Below are 19,352 nucleotides of genomic sequence, written 5' to 3'. Positions count from 1 at the left end.
CTCGCCCCCAACTCTTTTCACTTCTCGCCCCAACGTCCCAACCACTGTCTCTGGCTTCTTCCTGGGCCCCCAGCGTATTGCGGTCGCTGAGCGGGGCTCTCGTCCCCTCTCGGTACTATCCTCTCCCCGAGGACCCCCTGCTTCCGGCTTCTCTGTCTTTCTTGCGTCCCTCGTTCCCTCTGCAGCACCCTCGGAAGGCCTCCCCGCCCGATAATGGGACAGCGCCGGCCTCTGCCGGGCTCCTGCATGCAGCGGCTCGTGCGGATCCTGCTCCGGGGGATCCTTTCGGTTGCCTTTATCCTACTACTGATGGACTCGGTTTTCGGGACATCTCCAGACACACACCCCGTCTCTCCTCCCTTCCTCTTCTTGAAGTCTCCGGAGCTGCAGGGGAAAGGCTCGCCTCTGGCCTCTCCCTTCCCCTTCCGCAGCTGCTGAGGTCTGGAGATTTCTGAACCAAACTTGCATCTCCAGTGCTGCGGGTACCCTCAGCTTCTACCTGCTCCCTCTGGCCTGAACAAGGGGGATATGGGAGCTCTGCCCACCGCTGAGTCCCTCAGTCGGGCCCTCTTCTCGCTTCTCTAACTGGTATGCTCTTGGATCTCTGTCGCTTTGTGGGAGAGATCAGGGCTCTGCAAGAATTCCATGTGTTAATGGGGTCTTTAAATAATGGGTGGCGGTTGTTATTTTGATCTTGTTGCATTAGCAACCCCCCCTGCCCCCAGCTTCCCTACTTCTCATATGTTTTCTCCTGTCTTTTAAACTTGTCTTTCAGATCGGTTATATTTTGCTACTTTAAGGAATAGACCAAAAAGCACAGTAAATACCCACTATTTCTCCATCGATGAGGAGCTGGTCTATGAAAAGTAAGTTTCTTTCTTTCTTTCTTTTTTTCTTTTTTTTCTCAACCATTTAGTTTGTTGGCTCTTTGGTGAGGAAATGCTATGCACCTTTATGGCAGTTTTATTCACCTTCCCCCAGTGGTGCAAGCAACAAATCCAATTTCTTTAGGCTCAGATGCTTGGGGAGAGGTGCAGGGAAAGTTAACATAATTTGAACTTATCGTCGCCTCATTCCTTTTAGACCTCTATCTATATTAGTTCTTCCTACCACCACAATAAACTGCAACCGTAGATTCCTAACACTCCCCAGAGCAGGACCAGGGAGACGCACCCTCTGTCCTTGCCAGATTCTGTAGTAGGCCTGTGAATCAGTCATGGAGTATTTATTGGAGCACCTACAGAGTACAGGGCAGTGTGTGTATTATAGGTGCTTCAGCTTTACAGTTCACAAGGCTTCTGTTGTATCTCAGGATGTCTGTGTTTGTGCAGCTCATATTTGAAAAGTGGGACACACTTAGCTGGAGATAGCTGTATCCAAGCCCTATCTATGAGTAAGATTTTATCAGTGTGGTAAATTATTGAGTTATTTTATTTGGGTGCCCCAAGCTTCACAGTATTATTATTTTTGCCTTTGAGGAAGTGGTATAGAAGTGCTAATTTACATTCTTTGTTTACTCTGCCTCTGTGGGATTAGGATTTGAGAGTGTAAGATACAAGTAGGGAACTGTTTTCTGTGAAAGACCATTGATCTACAGAAAAAAGATATCATATAGTATAGTAAAAACTTAATTAAAGAGAGATAAATCTCTACTTAATAAAAGCAACATATAATAAGGAATAAGAAGGCTGAGTTGACTTAGTTATGTCCTTTTATTAAAAGAGCTAGTGTTTCAGAGTAGTCCAATATATTCTAACAAACATTTAATTTTACTTCCTTGTTTTCTTAACCAAACGTGCAATTAAATGAACATAGTTAAATGAACCATAGTTACTTAGTAAGCTTCCTAGGACTTGTCCTGTTAAGAGGGATTTTGGCAGTTCTGCCAAAGGATTTGTGGGTACCACCAGGTATTGGAAGAGTGAGAGTATTCTCGAACTTCAAGAGCATATCTTTTATTTGAGGGAAAACATTCTTTAATTTCACTTCATCACAAGGATTCTTGAAACTGATGTCTTCAGGACATTTCTCTTGGGCGTGCTGGGAGCGGGATGCTCCTTGAATGGCTGAAGTGAAAGTGGGAATGAAAGAGCCCTTTGCTGCTGTTCATGAATGCCCAGAGTTGCTGGGCGAAGAGGTCTAAATCCCTGGTGTCAGATTACAGCTCTGCTCCTAGATAGCATGGAGTACTGCACTGCCTGCTCCCTGACCTCTGGTACCTGGATGATGTCACTGCCAGCAGTGTTTATGGAGTGTTCATTCTATTGTTGGGAATGTGCATTGTTGTCGCCCTCTTTTCTGGGTGTAGGGTTTGGGGACCTCTCATGAGTCCGAGGGTAGGGACTGTGTATATGCCGTTATGCTTAATTCTTCAGTGATGTGCCAGAGGTTAATATGTCGCTGAACAAGCTCCAGGCGTTGAGGTCTAAGTTGCTTCTCTTGGGATTGCTAGATGGTAGATCTAGCAGAAAATCACGTTTAGTCAACTAAACACAGCACTCAGTGGTTTTTTGATTCTAATATTGATATATGAGGACAATTTTTTGTGTGATTTTAATGTTAGTATTTTAGGATAGGGCTACAAATCACATTCTTCTTATATTGATTCTACTGTATTTCTGGTGTCCTGTAAAGAAAGACTTGCTGGAGAGACCATCCAATTTATATTGTGAGTTTTGATGTCATTCTAAACTATGATGAGGACTCCAGTCTGGGCAGAGTGTGTACTTCTTTTTGTTTGAGGTGCCTAACTACTATGCCACAGTAGTGGCTATGGTTCTGGTCACCCGCAACTCCATTTTTTTGTCACCTCAACATATTTCACAGGGCTAGAGGATGTAGTGTATACACGGATGATGGATGCATATGTTACCTTCAAGGAGCTCCAAACCTGCAGGGAGAAAGACAGGACTGCAGTAAGACAGAGAGAAAAGATAACTGCCATAGAGTAACATAACCCTTGGGCTGGGAGGAATTCATGGGCATTGGGGAGCACTTCTGGTTGAGGGGTTCAGAAAATGCTTCATGAAGGAGTTAAGACTGGCCTGAGGGATGGACACAGATATGAGAGGAGAGAACCCAGAAGTGGGAACAGCGAGGATGAGGAGGGAGGCTCTGGCGTGTGTTCAGGGAATAGTAAGACCTCCGATTTGCCTGGTGTGTGTACAGGTTCAAGTGGGGCTGTGTGATATGAAGCTGAAAGGTCAGCTGGGCAGATTGAATGCAGCATGGTATGCCATGGGACTCTCTTGAGGATCTGGGGGCAGTCCAGGTTATGACTGGACCTATGCTAACTGCAAATAATGGCAAACATTTGTTGAGCATTTAAATGCATGCCAGATGCTGTTCTAGGTGCCCCACAACTATTAATTTATTTTATGTTCACAACAGTTTTGAGGTAGCTACTATTACCATCCTTAGTGTGCAAACGATGAGAGTAAGGTACAGAGAGGTTAGGTAACTTGCCCAAGGTCACAAAAGTAAGAAGTAACAGACCTGGAATTTAAAACCAAGCCCTCTGGTTCCAGAGTACACATATCCTCTCTCAAAAAATTAATATGATGCTATCATCACTTAAGATGGATTAGAGAGGAGGTAGAGCCAACTTAGAAAAATTCCGAAATGTTCAGTGGGGAGAAATAAGTGCTTAGATTAGGACTGGTGGCAATGGTGGTGGAAAGAAGGGCTCTGAATCCATGTGACTTGGCAACAGATCAGGTGGGTGGGTTGGTGGGGTGCTGAGGAACGAGAGGGGTCAAAGAAGTCTTTAAGACAGCCTGGGTCATGGTGAACCTGCTGGGGCCATTGACTGAAATAAGAAGTAGGGCAGAAGAATTGGCTTGTGGGGAGATCAGGCATTCCATGTTGGTCAGGTTGGAATTAAGGAATTTAAGGGATGTGCACGTCAGTGTTGGATATCACATAAATTTGAAGTCCTTAAATTTGGGAATTTTCCCCAAAGAGATGATAAAGCCGTGAGAATGATGTGATTTCTGGGGAGAAAGGGAAAATTTCAAGGCCTGTATTTCATAGGCATGACCAGGATGAGAGGAGCAAGGGAAAGAGGTGGAAATAAGCGGCCAAAGAGGTGGACAAATGCTGAAGGAGAGAGAAGAAAGGGGAGAGGGACAGAAGTGGTGCAATCCATCTCTTCAGCTCCACTTCAGGGAGGTATTGAATGAGAGAGACTATAAAGCCCCTGAAGGATGAGTAACATCTGGGTTCTTCTATGGAGAATGGCTTATGGTGAGGAAAACCTTGACTATCATATCAGATTGTACATGTCTCTAAGGAAAGGGGAATATTAGTATACATAATCACACAGGGCCTTGTGTACTTATTTGCTGAATGTATAAGTGAAATACTGCCTTTCTGGCTAAATTATCACCCTGGAAATGCAACTATTATTTTTGAATCAGGAAGTAGACTCTTTAAATATTAGGCTGTGGGCATTCTGGACACAGCTGTGTTTTGTGCAGATGTTTATTTAGTTATGGAAAGACATTAGTGCATTATGATTGAAATGGCAACCTTCTGAGAAGCTGGTGGAGAAAATTTAACAAAGTGGCCTTATGAGGTCAGGCTGTCTATTAGAAATGAAAGTCTGAATTTTCTCCTTGATTTTTAAACAGAATTTATCGCATTAATATAAAGACCTGAGCAGTTTTAGTAAAATGTGGTTGATAATAAGCATACATTTGTCCTTGGTTTATGATTTCACAGATCAGAATTAACATCAGCGTATAGACTAACACACTTGTGAGGAAAAAATAGCCCCATAAAAAGGGAGCCTTTCAAGGATTTGTCTGTATTTGATTAAGCTACAAATAATGTACAACCCTCCAGAAAGGCTAGTTCTTTGGTTTTGGAATTGAGCCGTGTAATCTAAATAGAGGCTTACTTTTCATAACTTGGCTCAAATTTTTTTGGCTCAAAAGTTAGCAAAATCAAATATGTTAATTGTTTTAACCTTTGTGTGCCCCTCTTAACGGTGATGGGTGTAGGGTTGGATGTTTATGCATAGAAAGCCAGTTTGCTATAAAGGAGAGTGTAAGGGTCTTGTCCATTTTCATTTCTTCTCTCCTTGTGTTTGCAAAGGAAAGGTATTGAAAATGCAGGAGAGAACCCTTCATAGTCATACTCTGGGGACTGAATATTAAGCAGTTTCTGAAACGATTCAAAGGATTTCACCAAATGTTTTAGCATGGAAGAAGGAGCAGCCTCTAATGAGGACTAATTAGCTAACTTGAAGATTTAAATAATTTAAAATGTTCAATTTTCATTTAAACTTTATTAAAGCAGCCTGATATTAATACAACCGGGAATTTTTAGATAAGTAATTTATAGAAGAATGATTTCTTTTATGTAGCCTGTAGCATAGGTTTGAGTTGAAATGTGAGCCTAGGACATCTTTGAGAGAAATACAGAAAAACTTCTCTTGCCCGGAAATACTTGTGGGAATGGATATTTAGGTTAGATAGAGGTAGGAAGAAACACTTTTGGTTTTTCAATTTTTATTTTAAATTTAATGTAGGTTTATTTAACGGACAGCTGAATGCCATCTAAACACATGTATACATACACAGATATGTGATCTTATATAGAGCCTTAGGGCCATCATTTGGTACCTTAGCTTTCATTATAAATTGCTATGATATAGACAGATATTTATAGTCCTGTGACAGGCAATGTTCTATATCCTTTATACACATTAACTCAATCTTCAGAGCAACCCTAGGAGTTAGGTGCTATTATTGTCACCACTTTATAGATAAGGAAACTGAGGCCCAGAGAGGGTTATGTAGAGCTTAAGGTCATTGAGCTAGTAAATTTGCCCTGAAGTCTTGCTCTTATGCTTCCAGCAAGTTCCCAGTTGTCCTGACCCTGAGGTTGGTGGGGAGAGTGCAGAACAGCTTTGCCCCTCCCTGGCTCACGTGGCCCTTCTAACTTGGGTGGTGATGGCTTTGGCAATAAATGTGCTGCTGACGTTGTGTGCACAAATTTATGTGCAGGGTGTATCTGGGAATGTGTGATAGTAATTAAAATGTTTTTCCACGGCTCCACTTTTGTGGCTGTAATTTTGCTTTTTCTCCTTTCAGTAGACTGCCCCGCCTAAAAAGGAGAGAGAAAGTAAATTGAGTTAATTATCATTATATATTAATAGGAGAGATGAGAACAAAAGAAGCCCAGTTTTTATAAGCCTGTGAAAACTTTTTGCAGGCTGTCTGGTGAAACGTTCTTGCTGCTTAACTGGTGTAACGTAAGATGTAATGATTTCTGTATAGAATTCTCCTAAAAACTTGGAAAACTCTTTAGCTTTTAAAAGGTGGTATAGGTTTCTACTTTCTTCCCCTTTTCTCCTTCCTCCCATCCTAACCTTGCAGAAATAACCCAGTATTGTTCAGGGCCACTTTTTCCACTCTCTGTTTTGAACACATGAGTTTTAGGTGTGTGCTTGTGTATGTGTACACCTGTGTACATAACCAAGAGTACTATGCTGTGTACGTGATGAGGAAATAGACATATCTGTATACATTCACTGGTCAGTTCTTAATTCTGTGACCCACTGGAGTCCACTGTTACTTTCAGGATATTGATTTATTAAATAGTCGCTGTTTTGACCTCCTAGGCATTCACAGTGGGTAGTCAGTCTCTGCTCTTCATAAGGACAAATTGTTACTCAGTTCTTTCAGTTTGCTTGAGATAAGCCTGGTGAAAATGCAAAATTTAACGGAGGTGCTGAGGACTCAGTTAAAACTGACAGGGCTAGTCTTAGTCGGGCAGCCGGAGAGAGGGATCCGAATGGACTGTACAAGAGTCTATGGAGGAGCTGTCTGCCGTCCAAGTTCTTTGTCGGCCAAGTCACCACAGGGCGGCTTCATTATTGTGTTTGAAGTAGATCCCTAAGACATCAGATGTTCTCATTTGTCAGTTCATAAACACATTCCAAAGCTGAAAGTAAATGACTTTTACTTAGCCACAGCTTAATACACCTTTGTGCTTAAAAAACAAAGAAAAAGAAAAAAAGACTCTTGACACATTTTTATGGGAAGTGAAAAAAGCAAAATTTAAAAGAAAGTTGTAAGTGGTTGGAAATAGAGGAAATTTAACATCTAGATGGGATAGATTTTGGTGCAGAGCACTGTGCTGATGCTTTGGGGATACACAGATACATAAAGAAGGAAGTGGAAACAACACATTGCAAGGCAATATATATGACAAAAGCTGTAAATGTACATATTAGAAATCTAAGAAAGGAAGAGATATAAAGGCTATGATATTTGAACTAGCTTTTGAAGGGTGTGTAAGAGCAAAAGAGTAAATTTTATGATCTCCGTGAGGACAAGTACTGCCTATTTTTGCTCACCACTGTATCCCTATACCCAGCACAGTGCCTGGCATAGAGATGGTGTACAAGAAATTTTAGCTGAATGAATGAGTGAGTGAAGAAGGAGGAAAGAAAGATTTCAGTGTTGGGGAATAGCAAGATTCTGTCAGGTGAGGCAAAATACTTGCAGTGCAGAGAGGTCACAGGTGAGGCTGGAAACATGGTTGGGGACTGGCCTATGGAAAGCTGTTTGGATCTCAGTTCTGCTGGTTTATGAATGACAGGGAGACGGAGCAGGGCTCTGCTTAGGGCAAGTACTCCCATGGCTGGGAGGTGGGGTGTCTGTTGTCTGTGGCCAGGCTGGTTTATGGTTGTAGCAATGGGAAAAGAAAGGCCCGGTGGGGGAGAGGCTAGAGAGGATGGAGTGACTATATTTGGGACTGACCAGATGAGGGGGTGGGGGAATTGAAGGTTAAGTTCAAGGTTTCTGACTTGGGTGATTGGGAGAAAGGGACACCTTAAAGTAGGCCATGTCTGTAAATCAGGAGGAGCTGCCTTTTTTGTTGCCTTGTTTTATTTTGGGGATGGCAAAGAGAAGTAAAAAAGTTGGGGGGGGTCTATAATGAAAGTAGAGGAGGAGTCTTTGTGTTTTGTGATCTTTCAGCAGAAAATAGACAATGTCTGCCCTGGATATTTAGATATTTACTTGTTTAAAATCTGGGGAGGTGGGTGGGACAGCTGATCTCAAGTTCCTTTCTGGCTCACTGATTTGAGTTGGGCTTAAGTGTGGAATTCATTGTTTCTTTAAAAAATTTTTTTACATTTAAAAAGTTGGTTTTGTTAATCGCCTGAATACTTCCGGGACCACCAAAGAATCAGATGTTGAATGAGAACCATCAAAAATATTGCCGTATTTATTAAAGGACGTAACAGTCCTGGTCCTCGACAACTTGGAAACATCTGGTAAAGGATCACGATTATTTGTGATTGATAGGGAATTCCTTTATGGAAAATAGTTTGTGTGAACTAGAGTTTTTGAAAAAAATGTTTCATTTATTAATTTATTAGTTTAATATTTTGGTCTTAAAGACGATCACGTCCTATTGACAAATTAAAGAATTTGCTAGTTTGGACTTCTTCTTTTCTTATAAAATGTAATTTTCTTTTGAGAACCAGAAAAGATGGTTTATTTCAGATTTGCTCTCCTTGATGGATATAATCTTGTAATGCACTTATCTTGTCTGGGAATGTGGCATTTCACTGGGGCAGCTTCTACAAAGAGTTAGAAAATCACATCTTAAAATATCAAAGCAGTTTTGTAATTTATGGAAACCTTCCTAAAATGAATGTACATTTTTGCCTTGTTAAAGAATTTACTGATTATGATTTGCTTTTTTTTCTGTAATACTCAGACTCTATTATTATGAATACATTGGTTGTACAGTTTCACTGTAATTCAGGGGTAGTTTTAGGAGCTCCTAAGGAATAAAGGGATCTCTGCTCATGTAGCAGATGGTGCCTGCTTGCTAAACGTCTTTTGTCTTTTCGTGGTTTTAATTTATTCAGTCAGTTTTTGTTGATGATTACAATGAGTACTTTCTAGGTGATACTTACTGTTGGGTTAGCTTTTGACATTACTATCAATGTACCAGCTGCCAATAGCTGCCTCCTGCCTATGATCTGTCTGATGAGTCTAATATACTATGGGCATAGGAACTAGATATCACATTTAATACAAATAAGGCTAAATAGACTCCAAGTGAGTCTGAGAGTATCTTATAAACATCGCTAAAGGGCATGGGTTTGTGAAAGGCTTTAGAAGAAACAATGTGACTTTGTTTTTTGGCTTACTTGTGATTCTCACTTACATTCCAGATTGAGATTTCTGAATTGGGGATCCTTGTATAACTGATTTCTTATTCTATCCATTTATCTTCCTTTTAAGAGAGTGTGGAATATATACAGCATTTATATTAGTCCTGGTAATCAAATTATTGATCATCTGCAGCTGAATTAATCTGAAATGCTAAAAACATTTTATTTTTTTCTAAGTGTGTGATAAAGAAAAGGGTTAAAAGGTCTTTTCTAGGGAGCTGTGAATAGTGGGCTTTAAAATAGTGCCTTTCCTGTTCTGCCAGATGCTTTAACTAGTGTCAAATGTGTTTTATTTTATATGGCCTATAGCAGATTGCCTACAGCTCTAGAAAACCCAAAAGTAAAGGTTTAGAATGATTTTAACTTGGCAAAACTCTCAGATAGAATTGAAGGGGCTGCTAAGCAAAAAAGGAGTTGGACGGTGCTTAGTTGGGGTGAGTCTTTTTAGATTAGGGGTTACTTCTGGAGCAGGTCACATTGGGAGCAAGCCAGTAATAAAGATGCAGGCCGCGGGGGAGACTGTGGAGATGGGTGCTCCCAACCTCTCCCTGCTCTAGAGAGGCGGATGACCTCGCCATTCTCCATCCCCCTCACTGTCCTCTCCTTCTTAGGTTATTTTTGTCAATTTTGTCTACTTCTATTTTGTACCCAAAGCTAGTAAAATGTGATATCTGACATCTTTCCCCAGATTTGACCTGGTGTATAGCTTAGAAGGATTAAATGGAAGAAGGCGGTATTTTTGCAGATGAACCAGCCATGTCAATCTTTCATTCATTTGCTCAGTCATCTCCGTGCCAGGTGCTAGGGAGACATTAATGAGCAAATTTTAACCCAACCCTGTTCTCATTGAGTTTACAGTCCAGTGAGGCTTAGGGAGGCTATTAATCAAATATTTAGACATAGGACTGTTTGTAAGTTCTCTGAAGGAAAGACCTATGGTTTTGGAAGCACATAACAACGAAAACTGGCCTGCAGGGTGAAGGGGTGCATGTGCGTGTGCGTGTGCGTGTGTGTGTGTGTGTGTGTGTGTGTGTGTGTGAAGTGGGGTGAAGACGGAGGTGGGGGAGGGATCAGAGAAGAATTCCCTGAGGAAGTGTGACTGGAGCTGAGACCTAGAGGATAAGTGGGTGTTAATTAGGCCAGGGAGGGTAAAGTGCCAAGGGCCTGAGGCAAGAATTAAAAGAAATAGCTTGGTTGGAGCTTACTAGTACTAAAATGGGGGGAACGGTGCAAAATGAGGCCCCAAAGAGAGATAGGTAGGGGCTGCATCACCCTGGGCCTCACAGACAAGTTTGAGGGTTTTGGTTTTACTTCCAAGGGCTTAGAGAGGTAATGTGATCATTGCCAGGTTTTAGAGTAATTATTTTCCTTTTCAGGACCTCACTTGCTTTATGACATGTGAGGAAGGTTAGTCTTTTGTGTAAAGGGGATCAGTCCCCATTCTGTTTTTTTACCAAAGTCACATGCAGACTGTCTGCATAGCCCTCTTGCCTTCAATACCTGCCATTAAACAAAGGGGTTAATTTCCACTGCTTGAGAATGTTTCTGTGGGAGTGAATTTTAATCTTGCCAGTGCATTCCTGAAAAAGTCTTCTTTTGTTTACGTTAGTTTGAGAGTCAAAGGGGGTGTTTAATTAATTGACCTGCTCCAAAGAGGGAAGTTACAGAATTACAGACCCTGGTGCTGAAGGTTCCTTGATATCATTTAGTCTGTCTTTTGGCTTTAAGGCAAAGCAGCAACCCATTTTACAGAAGCAGCAGCTGAAGGCTTAGGTGGCCCTGCTACTTGCCCCAGGTTAATAAGGTGGTTAAGTGGAGAAGGGTTCCTCATATTCCCAGTTGTGTATCTGGACTTTCCTAAAAACCTAGATAATGTACCAAAGGACAGGCATGAGAGTTGATATTGGGATTCTCTCCTTCCTTTGTGATCTCAACAAATTTACTTACCTACGTAAGGTAAGGTATTTACTTACCTTACGTAGGTAAGTAAATAGTACTGATGTGAAGGTTCCTACCTTATGAAGCCGCTCTCTGGACTGTGGGTTTGTTTTCCGGCTATGTAGAAAGCATAGTGAATTTCAGGAAGAAAGCTGTGAGGTTCTTTCTGTTCTCTGAGGAGACACTCTGAGGAAAATGCCTTCTGTACCTAGACCCAACACATTGAGAGGGCAGAATGCATCAGATAGGGTGAGCAGCCCTTGAGAAACATTTGAACTGTTGAATGGTTTGTCCAGTATGGATAACTAGAGTCATAGACAATCTAGACTATTTTTTATATATATATATACACTATAATATATATAACATATAATATATATAATATATAATATATATATATATAATATATATTTATATATTATATATATTTATATAATATATATAATATAATATATAATATAATATATATTATATATATACACTATAATATATAATATACATAATAGTCATATATAACGGCTAGGAATGTGATATGATAAGGTAATATAATATAATAGCTGGAAAGAACTTTAGAAGCCATCTAATTCAGCATTTTCATTGATAGATGAGGATGTGGAGTCCCAGAGAGGCTAAGACATCAGCCCAGGGACTTTGAGGGATCAAGTTGAGACACGAACCCCTTGCTTCCCAATGGTCTTTAGTTTTCCATCAGTCTCTAGGTGACTGATGTGGAGCGGGAAGCTTCTTAGATGTGCAGCCTCTCTTCCCTAGGAGGTAGACATCAATGTGACTGTGGTTTGTTATACTTGAGCAAAAACTCAGGCTTGTACTTTGATCTTAGATTAATGTTTGCTGAGCATTTGAGGCCTTTTTGAAATGTGATCATTGTGAGTTTCAGCCATGTACAGGATCTTTATCATCAGAATGGAGGGGTGCTGATAATATTTTAGTGATAGGGAAAATATTAGGTGTAGTGTATAGCCCAGAGATCAGTGCTGATTAATTTCACCAAAATTTTGCACGTATGTACATACACACACATCTCACTGTGCTTTGCAGGATACTGCTATCTTAGCATTTATCAACGGTAATTATGTTTACTTGTCTATCATTGGGTGGTGAGCTCCTTATGGGTAGGGACTGGTAGTCAGCAGGTTTACAGTAATATTTGAGTGAGTGAGTGAATGAATGAATAGACGAAACATGTCAGCAGTGCTGGTAAAAAATTGGAAGAGTTGGCTTGCGTTATAATGATCTTACAGAAATTTTTCATTTTTTTTTTTTGTATTGTCAGCACTCTTTGATTATTATGTTAACTTGTAGTGCCTTGCTCAGAGTAGGTGGTCATAAATTTTGTTCAGTGAGTATTGCTTGGAATATAGTTTATCTTTTTGCTGAGGAGTTGACAGTTTTCAGAGGAAACTTCTGATATGTAGAATAAGGTACAACTGTGCTTTAAATAATGATTCCTCTAGGAATGGACCCACTTAAATTAGAGTTTGTTAGAAAAACCAAACACAAAAGAATGATACATCATAAACTTCATAAATCTCGTGAGAAGAGCTAGACATGTAGGGTATAACAGAAAGGCTTCTAGGCCCAAATTCTATTTCCCTTAAATTCTGTGGGTAGCGGGTGACCCTGGTAAACATTTGCTCTGGTCACATTTCTTCATTCTCCCCAGAAGATGACCCTATCTTTCCTTCCCTCCCCACTTGCAGGACTCCAATTCTTTTCATTTCTTTCCTATCAAAACAGGGAAGAATTTGATTTTAGCTATTTACACTTACTGAATAGAAAGACAGGTTGACTGTTTTTCACTTAATAATTCATGAGTTTCATTCTAGGTATTGACCCATAATTTACCAACCTTACAAGGGGAAATTTATATATATATATGGAATACTTATTCATTTGTTCATTCGTGCATTCATTTGGAGGGGAAGCTCATGGTACCCTGCAATAATAAAATAATATATCCATGGTTTTCCTTGTCCAAATGAGACGAGTTTCCCCCGACCCTAGAAAAAGTGGGGACCCTTGCTTGGCTGTGGCTCTGGACGCCTCTTCCTGGGAATTGCCAGAATGGAGAAGACACTATCATGTATCATTAACCTCAGGTTTAGGAGCCCACTCAGCCCTCGGGTTTCTTTATTGTGTCTCTACACGGCTTATCTCTGCCATTTCTCCTCCCCATTTTCACTGTCCCCAGGTTGATGACTTTCCATTTCTCCTCTTCTGCCCTGAGCCCAATTCTTTTATTCTCCTGCCTTGGTTCCAAGTTGCTCAAGTACATATTTTATACCTTCTAGCATATTTGAGTTATTTCAATTGTTATCAATTGATTTTTGTATTTTAACATTTCCCTCTAGCTAATGGTCTGGCCTGTAAATGTGTTTCCATTTTCCCCACCTCTGGTGAGGAAGTTTCTTACAAAGAGGCATGTTGTTGGAAGGTGTCTTCTCTGTTCATGGCATTTTATTATACCTAAGTCAGTGATAACCTAGCATGGTGTGAGCAGCTGTGACCATTTTTTCTTCAACGCTCTTGACATTTTCAGAAATGTATTTAGTTTGTTAGAAAATTATATGTATATAAAACTATATTATAAATACATATATATTTTTAGAAATGTAAGCACTGTAAGGAAAGGATATATAAAACGACCTTAAGATAGAGTTTGTTGGCTTTATATTTGTTTGTGACAATTCTGACTTTTGAAGACATGTTCTAAATTGCTCTTGGCTGTGCAAAATTTTTGACTGAATTTCTCAGTGTGACTTGAAGGCCATCCCTCCTTTTGTAGGATATAAACGCTGGCCCATTGAGCTTCAAGATATTGTGAGGTTAGAAATCTTCTAGGTTAAGATTGCTTGTTTTTCTTCTACCCTTAACCTGGGGCTGTGGTCAAGATAGAGGTATACATCTTTCACTGTAGCTATCTGATGCTCTGAGCTAACTGTCTCTTTGAGGCACTGTGAAGGGGAGTGGGGACTAGATCCTCTTCTATTTTTCCACCCTCTCCTGTCCTAGGTCCCAAACTGGCTTTCTGGAAATATGACCCCCTTGAACAGGAAGGGACAAGAATTACCAGGGCCTAATCTCACTGTTGGGAAAAATGTGGGCCCCTGGAAGGGAAGGACGTTGTCCTTAAACATTTCATCTATACCTCACTCATGGTACTTGATTATTTCTCTAGTTATTTTAAATAAGTTATTTATTTATATTTCTCTAGTTGTTTGTTATTTTTGTTTCTTTCTTTTTTTAAATCTTGATCAGTGTTGTCTATCAGCACAGAACATTTTCTGCAGTGATGGAAATGTTATATATCTGTATTGTACAACTTGGTAGCCATTAGCCACACGTGGCTTTTGAACTCTTGAAATGGGCTAATATGATGGGAGAACTAAATTTTTAATTTATTTAACTTCAATTAATTTAAATTTAAATAGCCACATGTGGCTAGTGGCTGCCATATTGGAGAGTGCAGATCAACTTAAGGATGAGGTCTGTATTTGATTTACTTTTTCCTGTGTTGTTGGAGTATACCAATTTATTTTCATGGTGTTTGGTGAAATAAGTGTGTTCATTAACCATGTTGCTTCCAAAAGTACATGTGGCTAAGCTGGCTCTATTGTTAGGAATAGCTTTGAGTCTGGAATTGAAGTTGGCTTGTAATGGTTAGTATGAAACTGGAATTAGATGACCTGAATTCCTTATGCTTTCCTAAAATTTGTTCACAGTGGGTTAAAAAAGCTGAAATAATCTTAACTAAAAATTCCAGATTTACCTGAAAGTTCTATGTCTCAATATTCATGTTCAAGTAGCAAAAATAAGATATATTAGTTGAGTTTTGCTTACAATAACCCAAGGATAAGGAAATCTCTGTGATAGAAACAAGGCTGCCTTAATCAGTGCTGGTACATACTTATTTGTACAGTCTTTTCATTTTGGTTCTTTTGAGTGGATTCTTGTCGACAGGGCTTGAACTGGTCGGTAATTGTCATAGGCATAGTTCATTTTGGATTCATGGGTATTTTTTTTATACTTAGAGCACAGCATCACACTGGGGACTAGAAATAGAAGAACTTTTAATTTCAAATCATTGCAGGTTTCCTTTTTTGGCAACTCCACTCTTACTCTCATGAAACCTGTGTGCAGGAATGGCTAATTTTCATGTTACCTTGAATATAAGGGCCAAAATATTGTCAACTTGTTTAAGATGGATAAAATATACAAGTTTAGTATTCTTAAGTAAGGCAAGAGGCTTTTGGCAGATTTGTAATGACATATCTATGGTAGTGTAATTTGGGTAGCAGAAAAAATTAAATAAATCCTAATTTTTATTTAAAAAATTAAATGTCTTTTGGGGATGCTTTTTTTGGAAACGTGTTGATATTTAGTAAATTTATAGTCTAGGCTAAATTGAATTTGGGCATTAATGAGCAAAATAGTCATAATGAAGACTTATTTGTTGAAGTTTATTATGAGCAGGACATTCTCAAGATGTCCAGTCCCTGAGTGAGAAGCTTACACTGTAGTTGGCCAGGTAGGATCTACACTTAATAAGATAATTCATAGTATGTGATAGTATGTGTCGTGGGCCAAAACAGTGGCTCAGATGATAAGTTTTGGGAACTTTGAGAGAAAGGTGGTTAGTTTTCTCTTAGGGTGAGTGCAGGAGGTAGGACTTGAACTGGATTTTGAGGAAACTAGAGGGTAGTAGAAAGAGAAAAGGAGAGCATTCCAGGCAAGGAGACCAATCTGAGCAGCGGCTTGGATTAAGAATATGCATGGAGTATTCGAGAATGAGGAATGGACATATTTGTTGGAATGAAGATTCCATATGGGAACTATTAGGAGAGATCAGCCTGGAAGCTAGGGGTGTGATGGTTAGGGCTTTGATTTCTGAGCCAAGGAATTGTTCTGAAGGGAGTAAAGAGCCATTAAACATTTTTGAACAGTGAGAGGATATGTGAGAAGTGAGATTTTATAAAGATTAATTTCTAGTGTGGAATATAGGTTGACTGGGCAGGAGAGAGAGAATTAAAACACTAAAGATGTGAGATGAAGAAAGATCTGGACTTTTGTTGCTAAAGTAGGAATAGAAAAGGAAGGGATGACTTAGAGTAGTAGCTTATTTGATATATAAGAACTAAATTAATATTTATTTGAACTAAATTAATAGGAAGTTTCATGTCTGAGCAACTGGGAGAAACAAAATGTTTTCAGCCTGGAGGGCTGATTTGAAGGAAAGATGGGTTGAGTTCCAGGTGATGGAAGGACCCATAGATGGGAAGTCCAGCAGGTAGTTGAAGATGGGAAAAACTGATGTTGGGTCTTGGGTTAGGAGCCGTCTATTTTCCATAGTGTTATCGTTTAATTCATGACAGCAGATGATCTGCAGACTGATGCGTGTATCCTGGAGATGTAAAGGGGTGGAGAGAAGGAGACGAGCCAGGGTGTTACATAATACAGAAAGTCCGAGGAGAATGAAACTGAAAAAAAGACCACTGGATTTAAGGTACTTGAAAATTGAGAGCAAGGTTTGAGTGGAATAGTTGGAATTAGAACTTAGGGTACATGAGCTTTATGACTAAGTAGGTGATAAATAAAACCAGGAAGTGTAGGCCACATATATGTTTTGTTCATGTTGGTTCTTTCAGTGCTTGCTTTTTAATTCTTTTACTTAATGTCCTGGCAGGGAGATAAAAGGAGGTGGAACTCAAAACTGTCCAAATAGTTCCCTGTTACAAGACTGGTTATAGTAACTGGAGGGCATTGGCAGGGTGAAGTCACTAGTTATTTGGATTACTATGATTCAGTCGTATACTAACCTTTATTCCCAAAGATAATTGAAGCTTGATTGTAACTTTAATGAAAATAAAAATTAGCATTGATGTTAATGAAAATATCTTTACTAAATACTACTTTAAAAAAAATCTCAGTTTCTATGCAGATTTTGGACCTCTGAACTTGGCAATGGTGTACAGATACTGCTGTAAACTAAACAAGAAACTAAAAGTGAGTATTGTGGTGATGTTTATATTTTGGTGTTAAAAATTTGAACTGTGAAATCTAACCGGTGGGGTTGCTGTGCATATACCATTTAGTTAGGTAATCTTGATCTTTGGAAATTTAAGTGAGTAGTTCACCTAGAAGTTGAAATTGATCTACCTGATTACCCCACAAAGGACATGTTAACCTCTTTCATTTTTCAGGATCAATGGAAACATGAGCTGAATGAAGTCATTGAAATAGTGATCTAAGAAAGAAAACACAAATCCTTTCAGGTTGTTGTTAATGGGTTTATCAAATTCCCTCCTAGGATGATTTTTCTGAAACCTTCAGGTCCACTTCTGGACACTGTTACCAGGTGATGAAGGGGGCTGGCTCATCATTGCACGGCAGGAGCTCTGGAGCATAAGCTTTTTCTATCTGATCAAGATTGAAATTTTTGTGTATTTCTTGAATGTCATCTCTGTAGAGTTAACAGCCAAGTGAGATTGATCAACTAGCGGCAATAGAGCATGGATTTTACCTGTTATGACAAAATTTGGGTCATACATTCACTATTCATCTCTATTTTTTAAATTTTACATGTGGCTTTTTTTCCCTCTTAAATTCTAAGCATATATGAGGAAGAGTGACATCTATATTCCTAGTTTTGGTAAACTTACTTCATCACATAGAAAGAAATATTTATCTTTTTCTCTCAATTTTCTAAATGAGGATCTTAAATAAATGTTTCAGTTTGCAAGGTGAAATCTACACAGCATGCTCTTGAGGATAACCACTAAATTATAATGCTTGGATAGTTTAATCTTTCTGCTGGGTAAAATGTTACTGGCATGACACAGTGCAGTGCCTTGTATATATTATCTGCTTAATGATAATTTTTGGATTTGATTGATTTTTATTGTACTTAGGTATAAAAGACAGTCTATCGTGGAGAATTTCCTGTAAAATATGAATTCACAGATGTTTGCCATTGATCTCAAAATGCTAAATGGACATGGAATGATACCAAAGAGAGATTTTTAAAGTCAAAAATCACATAACATAAGATCTGTTGTAATCAACTTTTTAGGGGATTAATTTCTAAAGTAGTGTCTGACTCAGAAATACATAGTATGTACATTCCTTTAACTAAACCTACTTACATTTTTAAAAAATTTTATTTTTTATTCATACTAAATTTTTTTATTTCGTTTTTCTATTTTTTTAAACATCTTTATTGGAGTATAATTGCTTTAAAATGGTGTGTTAGTGTCTGCTTTATAACAAAGTGAATCAGCTATACATATACGTATATCCCCATGTCTCCTCCCTCTTGCGTCTCCCTCCCACCCTCCCTATCCCACCCCTCTAGGTGGTCACAAAGCACTGAGCTGATATCCCTGTACTATGCGGCTGCTTCCCACTAGCTATCTATTTTACATTTGGTAGTGTATATATGTCCATGCCACTCTCTCACTTCGTCCCAGCTTCCCCTTCCCCCACCCTGTGTCCTCAAGTCCATTTTCTACATCTGTGTCTTTATTCCTGTCCTGCCCCTAGGTTCTTCAGAACCATTTTTTGTTTTTTTTTAGATTCCATATATATGTGTTAGCATACAGTATTTGTTTTTCTCTTTCTGACTTACTTCACTCTGTATGACAGACTCTAGGTCCATCCACCTCACTACAAATAACTCAATTTCTAAACCTACTTACATTTTTCAGAAAAGAAGCTGCTGCCTATTGTTTAAAAGATAAAGTTAAAATTTTTGTAATCACCAAGGAAGCAAATAATATCCCCAAAAGGATTCAATAAAAAATATTAAATGGACTTTTAATGGATGAATTAACAAGAAAAGGATAATTCATAAATAATTAAAATCCATTTCTTCCTTTTGAGGACCTAGGAATTTCTTCGCTTTCTTGATTAGTCCTGTTAGTATGTAGTTGGTATGAACTGGGTATTATAATCAACAGTGTGGAACCTGTCTACTATCTGGAATGATTGAAGAGAAAGGAATCATTATCAGGAAAACAAATTTTCTGGTCTGACTCAGTGCTCTATGTAACAAGTACATAAGAGTAGATGGATTGAATTAAGACTATTTTACTATCATGGTCTATACTAAACAGTATGGGTAAGCGTATACAAGGACTTGTTTTGATTTTTTTCATTTACAAAGCTTTCTTTCAACATTATACAAATTTAATAA

The 19,352-nt window shown here is 39.0% G+C and overlaps 1 protein-coding gene across 5 annotated transcripts in view; it reads left to right on the top strand.

Annotated features, from left to right (window-relative positions):
* Positions 1-19,352, top strand: part of CDC14A (cell division cycle 14A) — a 176,427-nt gene that overhangs the window by 128 nt on the left and 156,947 nt on the right. For 4 of the 5 annotated variants that reach the window (XM_061186274.1, XM_061186272.1, XM_061186271.1 and 1 more), the window contains exons 2-3: positions 776-866; positions 17,089-17,164. In XM_061186274.1, the coding sequence (XP_061042257.1) occupies positions 776-866; positions 17,089-17,164 (167 nt within the window). The remainder of the gene's footprint in view (positions 1-775; positions 867-17,088; positions 17,165-19,352) is intronic. The other variant, XM_061186273.1, reaches the window with a different exon arrangement.

This window comes from Eubalaena glacialis, chromosome 3 (genome assembly GCF_028564815.1).
Source record: "Eubalaena glacialis isolate mEubGla1 chromosome 3, mEubGla1.1.hap2.+ XY, whole genome shotgun sequence".
Taxonomy (NCBI): domain Eukaryota; kingdom Metazoa; phylum Chordata; class Mammalia; order Artiodactyla; family Balaenidae; genus Eubalaena; species Eubalaena glacialis.
The sequence above is the reverse complement of the archived record's forward strand: the minus strand, read 5'-3'. Positions and strand labels throughout refer to the sequence as shown.